The following is a 14,364-nucleotide window of genomic DNA, read 5'->3' as shown; positions in this document are numbered from 1 at the left end:
GATTTATCCATCCAAAAGCATGCCATTTCATGATCCTCAGCATGCAAAGCGTTCTTACGAGCTGCACATGTATTTGTGTCACTGGAAACAGCAGTGAGAAGACTGGCTCGCTGAACTGCAGCCCTGGTTGGAAGAGGGTGAAACACAGGAGACCTCCCTTCTACTAAATGCTAACAACACCTACCCAGGACAGTGCTTGGTGAGGCAACAGTCAGTCACGTGTGTGCTTCTGAAGACACGCAGGGGAAGAGTGAGCGGATCCCTGGCCCGCTGAAATCTGCAGACTTAATGCTGCTTCTATCTGAGCTAGGATTTCATTTCCATCACGTGCAATTTCTTTTTCCGGCTCTCCAGTCAGCTCAGAACAGTGAGGTTATTCTAACTGTGTATTTTGGAGCCTAATTTTTATTTTGATAATAAAGTAAAGAGCAGACCTACTTTAGCAAGGAAAGCCACCCAGTATCCATCCCATGACATGAAGTGGGCACAGCTGGGCTGATGCTCTGTTCTAAAATGTTTCTTAAGTGAATATTCCAAGTCAAAGTTTAGACCCTTGTTAAGTCTAAATCCCCTCATGAGTGTGGTACTTCTCTCTGTCTTGCTGTAAATCAGTCTCTTGGAACAAGAGCAACTGGCAGGAGCACCAGCCCTTCAGCCCAGAGGACCAGGAGCACACCCAACAGAAGTGCAGGACGCCATCTGGTTCTGCAGAAGGTCCAGCATCTTTTGTCAGTGTTTGAGCTAGGGAGGTCTATCCCAGAACATCCTCAGGGCCAGAAAATGGCCTTTAAGATATTGAGCATCGACTCCCATTTGCAATTCCACAATAAGAGGCCGTCCAGCTTTCAAGTCATGATACATGGGAATAGGATTCCCAACATACAGTTCTGTTTTCCAGGCAGCCTTTCCAAATGCTGATCACTTCCCCACAGAGTAAAAGAGGCCACGTACCACTTTAAAGTGTTGCTACAGTAAACAGCATTAGTGTTGTCAGTCATGTCTCATGTCCCTAGAGATGAGGCCAACAGTCTGCATGGATTTTCTACTGTCCTCAGCTACAAGGTATTGATTTGGAACTTTTCGTTCATGAAGGACTATTGGCTAAGCCACCACTCTTGGAGTGACAGATGTATCAGAAGGAAACTGGATAGACAAGAAAAACAGAAGAGCAACTGCTTGCATATTCTGGCTGGGTTTCCCACTGGCACGGGAACATGTCACCTCTCACACTCAGAAGGTGTCTTCTAGGGCAATTCAAAGAGTGCAGACAGGTCTGTATTCGCAGTCTGACATGAGCTAGACATATGCTGCCATGTGACTTGGGGGAGCTATACAGAATCTCACTACCAAGAAATGTGTGATCCGAGACTGCGCCGAGATGTGCGATAAACACCATGGCTGTATCTTGTTAACATCCTTGGTGCTATGCAGACTCCACACCAGAGGATCTTGTTTGGGCAATAGTTTTGTCCCACTGTGAAAATACTTCCTGTGAACTGTTCATCTGGCTAGGTTGAAATCTCCATCCTGAAGCTTCCAGAGCCTTTGGCATCTTCTAAAGGGAATCAGGCCTCAGCAGCAGGGTAAGTGCTAGACATGGATCCAGTATCCTGCCATAGAGCCAACAGAAGAGAGATGGTTGTTCTTGATGTCAGCGCCAGTGAGTATACAGGGAATGCTCTCAAGGCCAGAAGGTGCCAGAGATGTCACAACAGAGGAACCATGTGCCTTGATGCTGGCAAGAAAACAGAGGAAGCAGACCTCTACTGACTCTTTACTTTGTTCTCAACAGGGTGAGCTGAAGCCATGGTCCTTGCAGCAACCAGCAGCAACACATGCTTTGTGGTCAGTGAATCCAGAGCTTGTAGCATCTCAGCACCCTTGTGGCAGCGTAGAGAGAATGCTGGAGTTCGGGCAGCCTGGGATTAAGTCTTTTAAAAGTGGTCACAGGGATGTAAGATGGTGATTTTTCACCAACCCAGAAAAAGAAACAAAGAATTTGACACAGCAGAGCTTTCTGTGTTCATAACTGGGCCAAATGCCTTCACAAGAGGACTGTGATGGATCTGTAGCTCTCTGCCCTTTTGGGTCCAAGGTTTAAGAATTTCTTTGGCACATGCACTCACCAAGGCAACAGAAATTTTTGATGGAGTTTGAATCACACATGTAGTAGTTACCTGGAACACAGCTTTGGAAGAGGCATTGCTACAGCAGAGACATAAAAGCTGGCTGGGGGGGGAAAGTAATAGCAGTGGGAATAGATGGAAATAAAGACAGAGAGAGAGTAATGAACTGAAATGGGCTCTGTATGTACTCCACCCTATGCAGCCATTGGGGAGGGAGAGCACAGTATCAGCACTTTATTTATGGAAACTGTGAACAAAAGATACCTGTGTTTGAGGTATAAGAAGTGTGTACATGTAAGAGTCTATCTGCAAATAATCACATGTCGCTACACTACAGTAAAACAAATTACGCATTTTTAGAACTAAAGAATTGTTTTGAAGTTTTCTTTCTACCTACTTTCTGGTTGTTTGTTTTGTTTCACTGTGGTAACACTGAAAGGTATTCTAAAGGCCTAGAGAAAGAGATTTAATATGTTACAACCATTCACGGTGTCACAGAACTGGGCTATCTTATTCCTTAGTTTATTAATTTAAAAAATAGAACCCATGCAGAAAAAAAACCCTAAACCCTCTGAACTGTAATACCTTTCACATAGATGAATACATTTGAAGACAGCTTTATGTAGGAGGCAAAACTTCAATGGGCTGCTGCCTCCATTGATAAACACTCTGTACGGTCATTCTACGAGGCCCGTAATGACAGTTCACCCTCAGTGAAAGCTGCACCTTGCAGAGTGTCAGTCAGTGGAAACATCTGCATTCATTTACAGGAAAAGGCCTCAAAAGATGCCTCACCCTTGGGCTGTGCAGAACAGAGCTCTTTTCCCAGTAAGGGGAAAGATGCTCCTCTGGACATCAGGTGGAAAGGCTGCTAGACTGATAGAGAAATCCGTACAGAAGTGGCTTGCAGCACCTTCACCACAAAATTAACGAACAAAATGAAGAAAAGCCGTAACGCTGTGAATGAATGATATTGAGTTGAATAAGCATTTAATGACCCAATCTCGATGGGGTTTAATTCCAAAAATGTGAAATAGAGAAATACATTAGAAGCACTAAAATAAACCGAACTGGGTAATGACCACTGCTTCCTGATAAATAGCGATGGCTGATCACCCTAAATATGACATAGCACTAAAATAATAACCTGTGGCGTATGAAAGCTGTAAGGGTACTTTTGTCAGCTGTAATCACCAATACTCATGAAGAAATACCCCTTTCCATAGCAAGCAGCTCTTGGTGGGAGCCATTTCTTTCAAGCTAGCAGGAATATAAAAGGGGAATGTGTCTGAAAGAATTGATTCTGTGGCATTAGTACCGGAGTAGTAAAGTTCAAAACGTGCGTCTCTGAGCTTGCTGTAGAACAAGGGGAGCAGAGGGGCACTTGGTGCTCTGAACGCCAGCGGTAAATCTGCACAAACAATTTGTTAGTTCCAATAAAATCAAAGGGCTAAAGAATTATTCAAAATTAAGTTTTCTCTGTTGTAAGCATAATTTGCACTTCAGCATAATTTCAAATGTTGTCCTATTTTCCCCAGACAAAGAAAACAAGAACCAGTCATCATTTGCTGGTTTTGGATTATAAATCTTCTCCCAAAATTGCTGTAGCTTTTTAATTTCCATTTCAATCCATTACCATTAAGGGATTAAAAAGGCCGATGGCTTAAAGTTTCTTTAAACTGCTTTCAAATTCTCAGTCACTGGGACATTAAATGATTCTCTAAAATGCAGATTTAAAGAGCAAAGACACTGAAAAAAGGCAAGACGACCAACAAAACACTTGCAGCGTATATTGAGGAGCCCACAGAATTAAGATGCTGTTTTCTCCCTAATTCACAGCCTTTCTTAAAACTGAGGAACAGAAGGCACAGGGAATCTTACTAAAAGGAAATTGAGTTGTAAAATGGTAGGTATCTCTTGAGTCAGCAAGGTATCTAAGCACATGCCTATCTCTAAAGCACATAAAACTTAGTGCCCTGGAAATTCTTAACTATTTTGCTGACAATGGTCAATGGGGTGGGAGGTAAGTGTCATTCCTCACTGTTGCAGTTTTGTGAGGCTGTGCTGCTGAGACTGTTTCTTTAAGCAGCAGTTTTCTGCCAGCCTAACTATAAACAAGGAGCAATTCAAGGCCAAAGTCGCGGCCTGAGAGATAGTCAAGCGCCTCTGAGAATCACATACAGGAGAAAACAACCCAGCAGCAGCTGCATTTTGCCACCGGAGAAGGGAGTGAGAAGATGTAACAAGCTGTGCAGACACCAAGGCCGGGAAAGGGCGGGGGAGGAGGTGGCCCAGGTGCTGGAGAGAAAGATGCCCCTGCAGCCTGTGGAGAAACCCATGGAAAAGGCCAAGACCCCACCTGCAGCCTGTGGAGGGGCTCCACGCTGGGTGGAGCAGGTGGAGACATAGAGAAGACGCTGTGACCCTACGTTGGAACAACCCTCTGCCAGCACTTGCAGTCATGAAGAGAAACAGAGACAGAGAGATGAAAGAGAGAGAGATTTGCACTGGAACAGGTTTGCTGGGGGAGGCTGGTGATCCCACAGAGGACTGGGACTAAGAGACATTGTGATTTATGACTGCCAGCCATAGCAGCGACCCACGCTGGGGCAGCTGGTGAATAGATAAAGCCCTGGGGAAAGGATTCATGTTGGAGAAGTTCGTGGAGGACTGTCTCCTGTGGGTGGGACCCCACAGTGCAGCAGGGGGAGGGTATGGAATGAATGCCTCCCCCCCTGCCCCACCGAGAGGGAAACCAACTTGCAAAACGGACTGACCGAAGCCCCCATCTCCCAGTCCTGCCCCCCTGTACTGCGAGCAGGGGGAAGAAGGGAGTGAGATCATGGCTACATTGAAGTCTGCTAAGAAGGGAGTGGGGAGGGAGGTTAGAGGTGTCTTAAGATCTGAAAGAGGAAAACAGCTCATGAAGAAGTAACCGAGAACCCCATTTTTTCCCAGTCCCTTCCCCCCTGTACTGCGAGCAGGGGGAAGAAGGGAGCAAGATCATGGCTAAAGGGAAGTCCGTTTAGAATGGAGGGGTGGGGGGAAGGTGCTACCGAGAACCCCATCTTCCCCACTCCCTGCCCCCCCTGTACTGCGAGCAGGGGGGAAGAAGGGAGCATAATCTTGACTAAAGTCTGCTAAGAAGGGAATGGTGGGGGAAAGTGTTTTAAGATCTGGTTATTTTTTATTTAAGATCTGGTCATGCTCTCAACTCTGGTTTCTTCACTGTTCTTTGTAGTTGTAGTGTAGTGTAATAAAGTAGAGTAGTTTTTCTCTTCTTCACTTTGTGTTGAGTGTTTTGCCCACATTGTTGCTGACAGAGTGATCTCTACCTGTCCTTATTTCGATTCCTGAGCCAATTAATATATATATTTTCTCCCCTGTCCAACTAAGAGGAGTAATAGACTGACTTTGGTGAACATCTGGCCTCCAGACAGAGTGAAACCATGACACTCATCAACACCTTTTGTGATCAAGAATCATTGTTAGCTGACACAGACACCAGATTTTTCTCCTTATGCTGGTGGAACCACACCAACATCATGTGTTAGCTGAGCATGTAACAAACACATCAAGCCATAGACTTTTTCTTAAAAATAGCTGTATCTTCTCTGTCCATAAGAACTACCCCATTCTGGCAAGAGACCCCCCTCACACCACTGGCAGAGTTGCCAAACAAGCTCTGGTTTTTTTCCCCCCTCCCCTATGTTTTCAGAAAGAGAAAGCTGAGGTGCACATCTGCCAACTAACTCTTGCAAGGTATTTTTGGAAGGTTGATACAGTAAACTTAACAGTATGCGATACCATGTTTAGTTTATGTGCAATGTTTGTTTGAACTCATATTCAGAAGCCTAGGAAGGCAGCTCTCACACAAAAACAAGATCAGACTGGGAAATTGTTTATTTTTTGGCTAAATGGGAGGAAACAGAGGGGAAGGAAGTCTTTGTGAGAGGTGGGGTTCTAATTTGCTTAAAATCATATAAAACAAATGCCAGATTTTCACCACTATTTTACACATTATTCTGTTGAAATCCAGAGATGACAGATGATTAACTCAAGAAATGAAAATCCACCTCACACGTGGAAGAAGAAAAGGGCACGTTTGCTACAGAAGAGGTGGGTAAACTTCTTGGAACCTTGCTGACTCCCCAACCAGATTGGTGCTAGTCAGAGCAGCCTTTGAAGACTTTTTGCTTTGCTATCATCATCCAGGATGTTGCTAACATCCTTTAAAGAACCATGGTGACTAAGCTTGTGCTTGCCAAGCTTGCCGATGCTGGCTGCAGAGGCGGTTCTTATGCCAGTTCTGCACAGGTAACGTTTGACCTCAGTTTGGATTGCCCTTTTGAGGACACCCAAGAAAAAAACATTTCACTCAAAAACGGAACTGTGAAACAACATATGTCATCTTACCTTCCAAATGTTCTGTTGTAACCAGTCCTAATGCTACCATGAAGGCAATTTTCTAAGGAAAAAACAAATGGGAATTAGATTTTCTAATACAACAATCATGACAGAAGTAGTTAAATAAATCAATCTAGCATTGACAGAATAAACCCAGTAACAGGCCTTTCAGAAATATATCTTAATTGAATGCAGAGTAATATGAAGAACTTTAACTGAAGATTTGTCCAGATATGCCTGGTCAGTCACATCCTACTTGTACGGCTATATGAAGTTAGCAGTTCAGAGACTAAGGAAGCCAATGCCATATGACTACTGATTTTTTTATTTTTTTTTAGAAGTAATTGTGTGTTATTATAATTATCTGGACATGGCACTACTTTTATTGGATGTGAGGAAGCTGTGTGAAGTGAAAAAAAAAAGACATGCATATTTGCACTGAACTTTACAACACTAAACAAGACATCTAGAGCATATGGAAAGTCTCCTTCCCCCAAACCCCACAGAAATTCAGAAATTTATTTTCCCAAGTTACAGAAAGGGCCTCATGTGCGTGAATTATGAAGACGTAGACCAATCCAATATTTTCCAACAAAGATTGAACAAACATCTCCCACTGACACTGGTGAACTCATTTTGCAGTGAGGAATACAATTTAGAGTATTGCTTAAAACTCTTGTACTCTCTATATGCATAAAACACACCTTCATACTAACAAATCTCCAGAACATGCAGTCCTGGTTTCAGCTGGGATAGAATTAATTTCTTTCTAATAGTGTAGTGCTGTGTTTTGGATTTAGGGTGAGAATGGTGTTGATAAGACACTGATGTTTTTAGTTGCTGCCAGGTAGTTGTAGTGTCTGCAGTAAGTCAAGGACTTTTCAGCTCCTCACACCCTGCCAGGTGCAGGAGAAGCTGGGAAAGCACAGCCAGGACAGCTGGCCAAGCCTGGCCAGAGGAGTATTTCCGACCCTAGAGCATCATGCTCCCATAATAACTGGGGAAGGGAGTCCAGAGGCAGCATTGCTGCTTGGAAACAGACTGGGCAGTGGGGGATAGGGGTTTTGCAGGTGGTAAGCAATTGCATTTGTGCATCACTAGTTGTATTATTATTAAGTAGTAGTAGTAGTATTACTACTACCACTACTATTGCTATTCTCTTCCTTTGTTATCCATTTAAACTGTCTTTATCTCAACCCAAAAGATTTGGGTTTTTTTCCTTTCTCCTCCCCACCTCCTCGCAGGGGTTGAGCAAGTGGCTGTGTGGAGCTTAGTTACCAGCTGGGGCTGAAACCTAACACACGCTGATGCAATAACAGAGCAAGTACTAGAGCTGATTTTATTATTTTTTTTTTTTTTTTGCCAGTGATTTTGTCATTGGGAAAATTTTCCTGGTGGAAAAAAATTTTGCTGAAGCTTTTATTCCATCTCTGTGATGGAAAACTAGAATTCTGCTGTGTTGTTCCAAGCCCAAACTGAGCTGAACTCTTTGGTCTTGGGTCATTTGTGTGGTACTGTGTGATATCAGTGATCTCCTCCTCTTGCTGCTGTGCTGAACAATCATATTACCCAAGGTGCAATTCCACAGGAGAGTCAATCTGACTACAAACCCCAAACTATTAGGAAAGAGAAGCAAGCAAAGCCTATTATCCAACTCTGATAAAGCTTCCAAAGACCACAGGAAGATGTAATTTTCATACTCACCCAAAATAAAATGTGCAGATTTAGATCAAACTAAAATACAGTCTTTAAGCAGTAGAAGGTCAAAGTGTTCTGTTTCAATCAAAGTAGTGTCCGGAGAACACATTTCAACACTTCCAAGTCAAAATTAGTTTGACCTTCCTGTTATGTTCCTTTTCCTTGTGAAGTTTTGTGAAAAAAGTTTTTATTTCAATTCAGGATAAAATCAACCGGTAAGACACAGGAACTACCATTTCCTTTGTGAATTCTGACTTTGGCATGGTAAAATTGTGAAATTATCCTCATTTTGTAGATGAAAAGATCTAGCTACGGGGTGGGTTCTTCAAAACCTGAAGCTCAGGATTGGACATCTCTATCCCTCTTAGATACGTGAAAATATCTCTGTCGAACAGGTGAACCAGCAACCTCATAAGACAGGAATATTTTCTTTCCACATTCTCTTAGTATGTTATTCTCCCTGTAGATTAAAAAAAAAGGGTGATGTAGGATTCCATCACTGGCAATTTACTCATATTAGTGCTGTAGTTCTGCCTTCCACAACTGTGGCAATGACAAGGACATGTGTTCATTTGCATGTCAGCCCTTGATTTCAGTAACGCTGACTCCTTGCGTGTCTAAAACAACAGCTAGACACAGTGGGGGCTCCGCACCTGAAGAGAATGATGAATATTTGATCCCAGATCCACTGTGCGGATCAGAGAAGAAAATTAGTCAATTGAGTACGATTACAAGCTTCGCCTCACTCCCACCAAAAAAGTAACTTTGCAGCAGCGCTCTGAGCAGAAGTAATAACATCGTTTAGGTGAGGAATCAGAAAGTTGGAACAGTTAAGGTGCAATTGTATTTTCCCAGCGGAGCGCAGAACGCCTGTATTACCCAAAGATTTAACTGCAGGGAGAGCATACATTTTCTGACATCTAAACTGAAATTATTTGAGTTCTGGAATGCTTGCTAAACAATTTCCTCTCTTCATGCTAAAATTATTTGAATACGTATCTAATTAAATGTAATGACAGCACACTTGCTTAACGTATGAAGAGCCTTCATAAATGGACTTGGTAATTATCTCACTGTTAAGCGCAGGAAGGGTTAGCTTTTACAGATATTTGAAAGATGGCTCCTCTTTAAAATATCCCAGTAGAAGCTGCATTCTTTTTTACAAGCATATTATATTAAGAGCATATTTGCTTTTATGGGTTTTGCTATTTTGCACTCATGTAGCTCGTTGGATTCAACTCAAAATACTACTTCCACTGCAACGCTCTCCTTTCAAATACCAGGGAGTATATTGTTTCTCCCCTGTGCAGGGATCCACAAAACCAAGGCTTCAGTTTCTCATTTGGAAAATCCAGGCCTAACACTAGCCTTTACTTTGCAATTGTAACGTGTCTCGCTTGTCCGTCTTACGTAGAACTAGAAACAGTCAGCTGAATAACCAGCATTTCTGGCAGCAATTTTTCTTTACATAAAAAACCTGCAAGAGTGTCCTGGAAAACGTAGCCAGAAATATACAAATTTACTAACATACCATCCTTAAAAAACAACAAATTGTGGTCAGAATCCCATTTCTTTCTGTGCTGAACTCAGGTCCTTTGAGGAAAACAACCACCCCAAACCCACAGGCATGTGTTCCTCAGAGAAGCAGCTCCCTTGAGTAACTCCTTCATTTCTCTGAAGAAGTCATTCTGGCAGGAGAAGGCCCATCACTAGACAGACCTCCAAATCCAGACAGGGATTTTACAAATTAAATTGAAAATTTAAACCAAATAAACCAGACTTGCCAGTACCCAGGAATCCTGTATGCACTTTCTCAAGTATGTCACCATTAGACTAAATCAAACCTCCTTGCATCCCTTGACTTGGCCACCCAGGTCCAGTGGCGAGAGCCCAAATCCCAGTCTGTCACAACTAACGTTTAGGTAGAGCCATATTGGAGTTCCTGCCTCGGTTTTGTGGCTCCAAGATAAATGAAGGTGTGAAGAGAAGCGCCTAGAGTGCTTATTTTCTTTTCTAAAGTATCACGGTATCTTTGTTACTCTTTGCTTTAAATTTAATCATCTGTTTAAAAGGCATGAGTGCTTTTAGAAACGCGCAGCGTGTCTTTTCATGAAGCAAAACAAAGATTTTTACAAAACCATTTCATTTTGTAATTACATGTTCTATTTATGTCATTATATGTATTTACACTAATTATGCTGTTAGTTCTAATTACACTAATTGCATAAATACATGATAATCAACTAAAGTTTACTTTCAAAGAACAAAAGAAATTAACTCTAGACCTACATATGTTTACGGCCGTGAAACACATCTATGAAAAGAACAGAACTGTCATACTTAAGGGCATAGCATCCTACCCAGAAAATTGTGCTTGCCAAGACCTCCAGTATACACCGTAGGAACAATGTTCTTGGTTACAGAAAAAAAAGGTAGTCAGGATATTCCAGTCAGCAATTTAATGAAAAGCTCATTAAATTTATGAATGCTGTATCAAAAAGCGTGCCCAGTCCCATGGTCTTTTCCTGCGTCTCTCTCCAAGACTTTTGCTCAATATTCTTTCCAAGGGGCAGAGGGTAAATCACAGGCAAAGTAACATAGATGTTTTTTCCCTGCATTCTGTTTTTAAGCAGGATCTACTAGCCTTCCTGCCCATAAGGTACTACACAACAAATAATCTTTTTGGAAATACCTCCATAAACAAAACAGGACTTACAGCCCCATTGTTCTGTGGCAATGAAGATTTGTATGAGGGTCAGATTTTAAAGTTGGGGGGTTTCCTAAGTGCAGTTCTGCAGAGCTTCCACGTAAAGCTGTGAGATTGAAGGCTAAAAGCCACTTTTCATCCTTAACGCTGTTTTAGCTGTGCAAACCTCTTAAAGCAGAAGAGTGAATGACCACCCATGTGCCCCAAGTAACAGCATAATTTTTATTATAATAATCCTCTTAAATCTACAGCTCCAAAGATGCTTTCTTGCTATACATTTATTAGGCTAGCAAGGTTAAGATTTCCCACCAGCTGAGCATTTCCACAACAGAAGTAGACTCAGTTTGTAAAACTTCTCAAATTGCCTCAAAAGTACACACAATCTTATGTGAATAGATCTAGTTAACAGCCCAAAATGCCTGGGAAAGAGACACCACATTTCTACATGGACTTCTGATGCATATTTTTAGTTTACTTCACAAATGCAGTTCATGAAAGAGATATCATCTCATAACCTGCTTTCTACTCTTTTACTCAATTTGAAGAATTTTAATGTACACCAGACTAGAAAAACTGGCGTACATGTGGGAAGAGGCGTACACAGTAAACGCAAGAAACTCTATTCTTAAATACAATTTAAAAATCACAAGATTCATTACAAAGAGATGTAAAAGCTCAGCTTACAAAGGAAATGCTAATTCCAACCATTGCACAGCCTGCAAAACCAACATTATGTATTTGATAACATAAAAGAAAGTATCTTAAGCTTGTGTACGTCTTCCACAAGAAGCACAGCTATACACATGCAAAGGGCCTAGATTGTTACAAGACAAAGAGTTCCTACATCTTGTGACACTGGGAGGTTTGAATGACGCAAACTGGATTTGTCAGAGCACTACACTGGCAGGAAACTCGCCCCCCATTTTGCGGAAACCACCCCAACTGCAGCGATTGGATAGAGAGATAAACAACTGGGAGAACCATAAGCACAATTGTGTATGCACATAGAAAAACTTTTCAGAAATATTCTCTATAACTTAAACATAATGTAGCTCATTTATTATAATAAATTAAAAAAAAAAAAATCACCTCTGGATTTTCCTCCTTTTTCTTTTTGGTAGCAGGGGGTCCCTGAGCTGACTCTTCAGGAGGTTTCTTTGTCTCCACTTTACTTTCTGTCTGGGTTTGGACTTGAGGCTGAATAATGATAACCTAAAAGGCAATGTACAAATAAAAGAAGAGAATTCACTGTATGAAACTGCATTTTTCAGCCTTCCACTTCTTTCTTCTCTGAACGGTTACTTGATACCTCTACAGACAACAGATAAAAGTCACAAGCCAAAACCATAAAAAACTGGATACCTAGGCTGGGCTTCTAAATCTATGCTTAAGTTTCCAAAAAGTAATTTTTATAGGTGCATTATAAACCACACTAAGGGAGCCACTTCAGCGCCTCTGAAAATTAGGGCACTTTCTATTTGGAGAGCTTCTGACGCTGACTCAGCAGCCTCACTTCAGCACTCGCGTTGTTGGTGATTTTAAGGTCTTCTCTTTGATTTTATTTTGCATCCAGGTAGAAGAGATGGAATTACTATGGATTCAAAAATCTCAGTTAAGTATATGGGGATGGGAAGGAAGATACTGATGTAACTGAGATCAGAGTTCAGTCCTCAGCATTTATGGGTTCTGAGCAGTGTGTAAACAAACCGCATGTGTTTTAAATAATAAACCCCCCCAAACATTCTGGTACAGAACCTACAGGAATTGTTTCCCAGATCTCTTATACATGCATGTATGTTAGTATATCTAGCTGCTCATATTGGAATTGCCATGTGAAGACTTACAGATAACAGAAACTATTAAATGAAAAGGAATGAAGGATGATTTCTGACCATAGACCTACACATGTAACTTTATACCCACAATCAAAGCTTCATGAAGGACTATGGAAGACCTTTCCAAGCTCATCTCCTTGATGAAGGTTATTAGATTTGAATGCTGGGCCTTTTCCATCTATTTCATTGCTAACTTTCAATCAATGTTACTTAATTGTTGGATACTTTATCTCAACTCAGGCACTCCAGAAGTTCTAAAAGCATAAAAAAGGGTGTTTTTCTGAACCAGCAGCCAATAACAGGAAAATAAATTATGTTAGAGAAGTGGGAAAGAGAGGCCTGCTTTTATTTACCTCACAAAGACATCTTACATACTGTCTTCTTTCTGAGCACTGTATGAGAATCTGTACTGCCAACAAGACCCAAAGCAGCAAGATCCCAGGAGCAAATTACAACAAATGTCTGTTGGGTATATTGGCAGCCTTTATTGAATCTGTTTCTGTGGTTCTTGCATTTTGGAACTGAAAAGCAGTACAAAGAGGAAACAAGTAACTCATAACTTGTTTTTTTTCCCTACTGATTCATCTACTGATCAGTTTTGAAACCCTGAGTTCTCATTTCATTTGGTCTTCCCCTGAACGTGTAGAAGGGAATGCCTGATTATTTGATACACTCCCCTGGGGTCAGTCGATATAACTAATATCACTGTATAATTGAAGAGGGAGTCCATAGGAAATTTGAGCCTGCACAGAACTCTGGGATATTATCAGCAAGGATTGGTTTAAGGAAATGGAAGATCATATGGTCCTATTAATGTCAGGCTACATCATACTGCTTTTGCTTCTCCGAAAAGTAAGTATGTACACAGATGAATGCCTGCTAGCATCCTTAAGAATTTTCCTATTGCTTTCTCATTATTTCCTTCAAAAGGAACCACTGGCATCACTCTGCACAGGGCTGTGGATGCCCAGGGGAATATCTTGCTTACATCTGCAGCGTAATCCCTGTGCTTGATAACCAAAGCAAAACAAAAGCAACCAAAAAAATTGCCAGAAGAAGCAGAACCTACCTTGCTGTCGGCACTAATGAGGAGTGGTTGCACTTTAATGCTGTCGTTGACCACAGAGACAGTCGCGCTGGTGCTGATAGGAGTTGCATTGTTGGGGGAGGTGGAAATGATGGCGTACGCCACACCTGCACTGCTCAAAGGTGATGAAATAGCTGTAGACTCGGTGACACTTTGTGACTGGCTGTTAGGCGTCTGTACATGGCTGACGGTGTTATTGGCAGTCGGGAGGGCAGGGCTGGGGTTTTTGATGCTGACTACAGTTGCCTTCTGGAAGGTAGGAGGCTGCTTGGAAGGTTGGTCTCTGCACGGGGAGATGGGGAGGCTGTCTGGAATCAGGGTCTTTGGCCTAACCTACAAACAGAGAGCTGGATGTTATTAGGCACAGCCTCACACCGCATTGAATAAATGCTGCATGCATGCACTCTCCCTGTAGAACCTCTAATTGCATCAACCATGGAAGGGCAGCATCTAGGCAAGCACAGTGTACCAATTCGAAGCAGGCAGCCATTCATTTACTTGTAC

The 14,364-nt window shown here is 42.0% G+C and overlaps 1 protein-coding gene across 4 annotated transcripts in view; it reads right to left on the bottom strand.

The window, feature by feature from the left end:
* PHF21B (PHD finger protein 21B) overlaps positions 1–14,364 on the bottom strand; it is a gene marked incomplete at its 3' end in the record, with an annotated part of 166,162 nt that overhangs the window by 13,021 nt on the left and 138,777 nt on the right. For all 4 annotated transcript variants that reach the window (XM_084263996.1, XM_084263998.1, XM_084263997.1 and 1 more), the window contains 3 exons: positions 13,843–14,193; positions 12,028–12,150; positions 6,543–6,594 (listed from right to left, as the gene is read on the bottom strand). In XM_084263996.1, the coding sequence (XP_084120122.1) occupies positions 6,543–6,594; positions 12,028–12,150; positions 13,843–14,193 (526 nt within the window). The remainder of the gene's footprint in view (positions 1–6,542; positions 6,595–12,027; positions 12,151–13,842; positions 14,194–14,364) is intronic.

The sequence above is a fragment of the Gallinula chloropus genome, assembly GCF_964237585.1.
Source record: "Gallinula chloropus genome assembly, chromosome: 1".
In the NCBI taxonomy this organism is placed as follows: domain Eukaryota; kingdom Metazoa; phylum Chordata; class Aves; order Gruiformes; family Rallidae; genus Gallinula; species Gallinula chloropus.
This window is presented reverse-complemented; position numbering and strand designations above follow the sequence as displayed.